The 5,937-nt window shown below is 51.2% G+C and overlaps 2 protein-coding genes across 2 annotated transcripts; one reads left to right on the plus strand and one right to left on the minus strand.

Annotated features, from left to right (window-relative positions):
* The first annotated feature begins 455 nt into the window (after positions 1-455).
* On the plus strand, positions 456-3,124 carry LOC123075042 (uncharacterized). Its single transcript, XM_044497733.1, has 2 exons — positions 456-1,695; positions 2,765-3,124. The coding sequence occupies exons 1-2, from the start codon at positions 993-995 to the stop codon at positions 2,785-2,787; spliced, it is 726 nt and encodes a 241-aa protein (XP_044353668.1). The 5' UTR covers positions 456-992; the 3' UTR covers positions 2,788-3,124.
* Positions 3,125-3,738: 614 nt separating this feature from the next.
* On the minus strand, positions 3,739-4,862 carry LOC123076389 (septin and tuftelin-interacting protein 1 homolog 1-like). The gene has a single exon (XM_044498668.1). The coding sequence runs from the start codon at positions 4,846-4,848 to the stop codon at positions 3,739-3,741; it is 1,110 nt and encodes a 369-aa protein (XP_044354603.1). The 5' UTR covers positions 4,849-4,862.
* Positions 4,863-5,937: the final 1,075 nt, after the last annotated feature.

Below are 5,937 nucleotides of genomic sequence, written 5' to 3' on the forward strand. Positions count from 1 at the left end.
TAAACTTTTTTGCTACAACCGGCATCGTTTTTTGTTGGAACCAGCAAGAGCCTCGGGCGGGCACACGGCGAGGTACGATGCGACCTCAATGACAGGTGCTGCGGCCGGCAGCCGGCACCACCGGAGCTGCGGCCATCTCCCCCGGAGCTGCAACCACAAGTGCATGTTGTTGCATGCATGGAGCCGGCGAGAAACGCCAGCGACGAGGGCGGCCACCGGTGGTGACCAACGACGAGGGCGGCGACCGGTGGTGACCGACGGCGAGGGCGGCGAGCGGCGGCGGTTCTTTAAGGTTGGCTACATCGGCCATCCATGGCGAGTGTTGGCGGCGGCGCTGCTTTTGTTTTTTCCTCCTTGCTTTATTTGGAAAGAAAACGATTGGTGATCTGACGGTTAAATATAATCAAATCAAACGGCCGCGCGGTGTCCAACCGAAAATATACCCATGGAAGAGTTTCTGGAAAAAAAGAATCTACTCAGCTCAGGCGACCATTCCCCACTCTCCACTCTCCCCTCTCCGCTCCCAAGACCCCGCGGACAACATGGGCCGCCGCCGCCGCCAACCCTCCTCACCGTCGCCGGCGGCGGAGCATCCGCTGTAAGACGACGACCTACTACGCGAGATCCTCCTCCGCCTACCCCCACAGCCGCCCTACCTCCTGCGCGCCTCCCTCGTCGCCAAGCGCTGGCGACACATCGCCATCGACCCCAAGTTCCTCCGCCGCTTCCGCACCCACCACCGGAAGCCTCCCCTCCTCGGGGACTTCTCATATGAGGAAGGAAAACTCTCGTTCAGATCCACCCTGGACCTGCCCTACCGCATCCCTCCCGACCACTTCTCCCTACAAGTCAACAGCCGCAAGCCATGGAGGTTGGTCGACTGCCGCCACGGACGCGTGCTCCTCAAGAACAATGAGAGGCGTCAGGTCATTGTGTGGGACCCCATCACCGGCGACCGCTCCCTCTTGTCCGTACCGCGGGAGTTTGACGACATGCACACCGCGGCGGTGCTCTGCTCTGCCGGCGAGCAGGGCCACGCGCATGGTGCCTGCCACTCGAGCTCTTTTAAAGTGGTCGTGGTGGACTGCTACGAGCACGACTATGATGCCGTTGCCTTCGCAAGTGTTTACTCTTCAGAGACTGGCGTATGGGGTGATCTCCTCTCAACACCGCTTCCATATAGTGGTATTACTGTTGTTAATCCCAGTACACTTGTTGGTAACACCCTTCACTGGTTGCTTTCTGGGTATAGCGGCATACTTGAGTTTGATTTCGATAGACAGACGCTAGCTGTGATCAATAGGCCACCAGGCGCTCGTTACAATGACAGGGTTCAGATCGTCCAGGTAGATGATAATGGTGTTGGCGTCTCTGCTTTGTCGTGCGCCCACTGCCAGTCTGCCTACTGCTCCCACCAACCCTGTTTACATATCTGCGATAGGAAGGTCGATTGCTATGGTGTTGCCGTATGGGTGTTGCGGAAATCGATTGATCTGCAGAAGCTACTTGGGTTGGGGTTTAAGATTGAGATGAAGAGGTCACGTATACTGCGTTATGCTGAGGATGTTCGTGCATTATTTTTATGGCTGCACTCATCTCTCTTCATGATTCAGCTTGAGTCAATGCAGCCCAAGGAGCTTTTCAAAAGCGATAATGTGTACACCTATTATCCTTTCACAAGTTTCTACAATGAAGGTAACTGTTGGAATTCAATTTATTTTCCATGTATGGTTGATGGAATACATTACTGTACTTTTGAAGTGTTCAAAATCTCCCAGTGAACTTATTTATAGCCATGTTCGTTTCTATGTTAGCGTCTTGAGCATTAGCTCTCTGCAAAACTAGCATGGTAGTGTACTATTGTTCTTTTGTACCACTACATGTGAATTGCTGAATCAGGAAACAAGCCATCTCATAGGAGATGGAATAATAGTTCTGTTGTTGGTTTCTTTTACAACATTTGTGTTATTAGCTGGACCCTGCAATTTATATTTCTGATTTTGTTTGATGCTCTGCTTTTCTTGTCTTGTGCTTGTGTACAGTACAGTCAGGTCATATCAGGCTATAAAAGAGAGAAATTAGCAAGATAATAAGACCAATGATTCTGCACCAGCTTGAGGCCTTTCTTACTTGCTAAATTAGCATTTACATTTTAACTCTATAATTTCCTTGTTTGACAGATCAATTCACTTTGACATTACCAATGTTATTTTTGTGTGGCCATGAATTCTGTGGTTGCTGCCAGATTTAATAAACTACTTAGTGCCTAATAGATGTAAAATGGTGATGCTCATACTGGGGAGTTTCAGTCAGTAATAATACAAGAAAAGATTGCTTTTGTCCTCCATGTAATTATTCTAGGATAGATCGGTGGTTTTTATGTGTATATTGCTACTGATCTTATAGCATACTTAGGTTGAAGCATGACATGACCAATTGTAATTGGCAACATGATACACTGAATAATTAGTTTGAAGCATGGTATGGCCAATTTGTAACCTAACTAGTCCATTCAAGCTTAAAACAAGTTACACGTTTGCATCTAAAGAATCTACGTCGTTTTCAAGATAGTTTTGTATTTCAGGTAGATCATGTGTTAATATTTACCTTTCCTCTTTCGTTCTTATTTTCCATTTTCTAGTTGTAATTAGTAATTTACCTAGTAATGGTGAAATGATCAGGTTTGAAATATTTACAAGTTACGCGAGTCTGAAGTTAATACTGTTGATTTAACTACTGAGCTGGATTTGTCATCTATGCACAGGTATCAGTGGTTTGAAGCAGTAGTTTACTGGTGTACTGCAGCATCGAATGCCGACTCTTGCGGAGTCACTATGACCATCTATGGTAGTTGTCAGCTTGCTTAACTTGTAGTAGAAACTATTTAGTGCTGGTGTGTTATTTTCAGCTATCCTATATGCAATCGTCAAATGAACTCTGAAATGCCTAGTTCTATTCGGCAGTTTTTAGTATTTATTTTTCCAATCGATTGGAGTCTCTTCCAGTTTGATGCAATATTTTGGTTTGAGCCTCATTCATGTAGAGAGAGAAAATTTCCTTCTTCTGAAACCGCTCCTGCACTTTGCAAATCCTCTCTCTCACCTGTGACTGCCCGCCTGTTGGAGCACGGAGGCTCGAAAGACGGGTGTGCAGGGGCGCATCAGCCCGCCCTTGCCAGCCGGGCTATGCCTCGGTCCACTGTTTGCAATACTATGAAATCCGATGTCCAGATGACCGCCGGTTTATCTCATTTTTTCCCAGGATGATAACGCTTCTTTCTGCAATATACCCCTTCGATCCATATTACTTGTCACTTAAACGGATGTATCTAGGAGGGAGTACTATACACCTCTGTTTGTGACTTATATCTCGTGTTGTTTAACCAAGTTGGTTATTGAGAAACACAACATTATCTTAATCTCCAATATCTTTGACAAAAGTTATTCCATGAAACAACTTTTCTTTGGAAGATAATAATGGGAAACCACGTCTTTACAATACCAGTTGCTAAAGGAGCCACTACATCTGTATTACTCCCTCCGTTCCTAAATACTTGTCTTTCTAGGCATTTCAAATGACTATCACATATGGATGTATGTAGACATATTTTAGAGTATAGATTCACTCATTTTACTCCGTATGTAGTCACTCGTTGAAATACCTAAAAAGACAAGTATTTAGGAACGGAGGGAGTACAATTTACAAGACAAACTTGCAGTAGATGTAGACTACAAATTGCTAAAACAGACCATCGAGGTCTTGCATTGCACGATCGACAATGTCAAGGCCAGCTTCGAGGTGTGCGAGCACGCGTTTGTCGGCGAGCAGCTCCGGCGTGAACAGCTTCTTCCAGCCGGCGCACCACGCGGTGGCCTCCCCAAACGAGGGCTTCGTCGCCCCTGCCTGCAACCAGTGTTGCAGCGCGCCTTCCCATTTGTCAAAAAACTGCTCGGCCTCCAAGATCGACACCACGTCTTGAGCGTGCACGAGAGGCGCCCACAGCATCACGGCCCGGAACGAGGAGTCGGTTTGCTTGGGCGGCGTGATCCTCAGCCCCCGTACTAACCGTGTCAGCTTCGGCAGGATGTGACGCTTGCTGAAGGTGTCCCATTGCGCCGGGCTAAGGTATTCCTTCCATGGCGAGACGACCTCGTAGTCGCCGCCGCCGAGCTTGCTCTCCACGGCGCCGTAGAGGCTCTCCGGCAAGTGGCCGATGAGGGGGATCAGCGGGCGCAGCCAGTCGTGGCAGTCCGGGTCCCATGATGGGATCCACTCTCGCACGTCGACAGCCATCCTCGGCGTGATCACCTGCTCGATTATGTAGCGCGTGGCGGAGGAAGGCAACCGGGCTTTCAACGTCCCTGGCACGCGCTTCCCATGGCGCCCCTTCTTCCTGGACCGGACGATGGCCGCCAGCGCAGCCGCCGTCTTCGCGTTGCTCTCCGCCTCAAGCCTCGTTTCACGTAGCAGCACGAGGATCTTCTCGCGGCACTCCGCTTCAAGTCGGAGAGCCCGTAAAGCATCCTCCAACTCACGCAACTCTTCCACGGGCGGCGGCGGCGGCACGTCGAGACCATTGTCGTAGGGTTTCTCACGGTAGCCGAGCCCAGCCTTTGGACGGCGCCGCACCCGCCCGCCGCCGGCTTGTATGGGCACGACGATCCCTTGCCCCTGCGCGCCGAGGCCTGAGCCTTCCCGGTAGTTCCACCGCCGCATCATGTTCGCCACCGCCCGGCTGGGGAAGGGGAAGACGAAGCCGCCGGACAGATCGGATGGCTTGTTTTCGCCGGAGTCGCTCCCGTCGAGCAGCAGCGTAGGGACGTGGATGGTGGACTCTAGTATCGCCATGCAGACTGCCGAGCAAGCGGAAGGAAAGCGCCTGGTGCAGCCAACGAAGAACATGGTGCGTGCGCGTCTATATATGGCCTGGACGCCTGGCGCAGCCCAAAATCCGAGTCGGACAGGGACAGAAGGCGAAACCTAAGAGCATCTTCAATAGATTGTTCAAAATTTGACGGTTCAAAACTGGAGATGTAAAATTTGGACCGACAAAAAATACGTTTTGGAGCTTCGAAAAAAGTTCAATTCCAACAGATGATCCAAATTGATGGTCCAAAAGAGCAACTCTAATAGATGGTCCAAAATGAAGATGTAAATTTCTTAAAACGACAAACAACTAGTCCATTTAACATAGTTTCAACATCAAATTCAACATAGTTTCATACATGAACTTTAACTACTACTTATTCAAACTACTAGATAAACTACTCCTCATCGTCGGAGCTGCGGAACTGCGCCCAGAACTCCTTCTCCGGGTCGTCGCACCCCTCCTCCTCCTCCTTCAAGAAGTCTGACCAGTCCTCCTCGAAAGAGGACTCGATGGGGATCACCGTCGAGGGACCGGCCTCGTCCTCCTTCTTTGCCTCCTTCTTCTTCTGCTCCGCCTCACGCTTCCAGTAGTACTCCAGCTCGGCCTGGACATACTCCGGATGCTCCCGAGCAAACCTCGCCATCGCCTCCTCGTCGGTCTCGCCGGCACTGACGACAACCGACGGCTTCTTCGTCGTCTTCTTCTTCGTCGGGATCTCCTTCATCTTGGTGCCCTGCGGCACAAGCATCTCCGCTTCCGCCCGACTCTCGATCTCTGGGAAGTTGAGGTGCCCCCGAGGCCTCTCGGCACGCCACACCACCGATCCACCAACGCCTCCCGGCAACGGAGAACTCCACTCCGAAGTTACCGGAGGGCTTCTGCCTCACGCCGAAGAAGCCCGACTTGCCCTTTGGCGTCTTCTTCGGCATCATCGGAGAGCGGTGAGAGTGGTGGAGCGGCGGCGGCGTGCGGCCGGGGCGGTGGCGGACGGAGCCGGGTGGGGCTGAGCTGAGGGGCGGTGGCGGACTGGGCGGCGGCGTGTGCTGCGGCCGCGGCTGGATCCACGG

Source organism: Triticum aestivum, chromosome 3D (assembly GCF_018294505.1).
Source record: "Triticum aestivum cultivar Chinese Spring chromosome 3D, IWGSC CS RefSeq v2.1, whole genome shotgun sequence".
Taxonomy (NCBI): domain Eukaryota; kingdom Viridiplantae; phylum Streptophyta; class Magnoliopsida; order Poales; family Poaceae; genus Triticum; species Triticum aestivum.

Coding starts and splice junctions, on each gene's coding strand:
- LOC123075042 (XM_044497733.1), top strand. CDS start 993: ATGCACACCGCGGCGGTGCTCTGCTCTGCCGGCGAGCAGGGCCACGCG. Junction 1,696..2,764: donor CACAAGTTTCTACAATGAAG/GTAACTGTTGGA, acceptor ATCTATGCACAG/GTATCAGTGGTTTGAAGCAG.
- LOC123076389 (XM_044498668.1), bottom strand. CDS start 4,848: ATGGCGATACTAGAGTCCACCATCCACGTCCCTACGCTGCTGCTCGAC.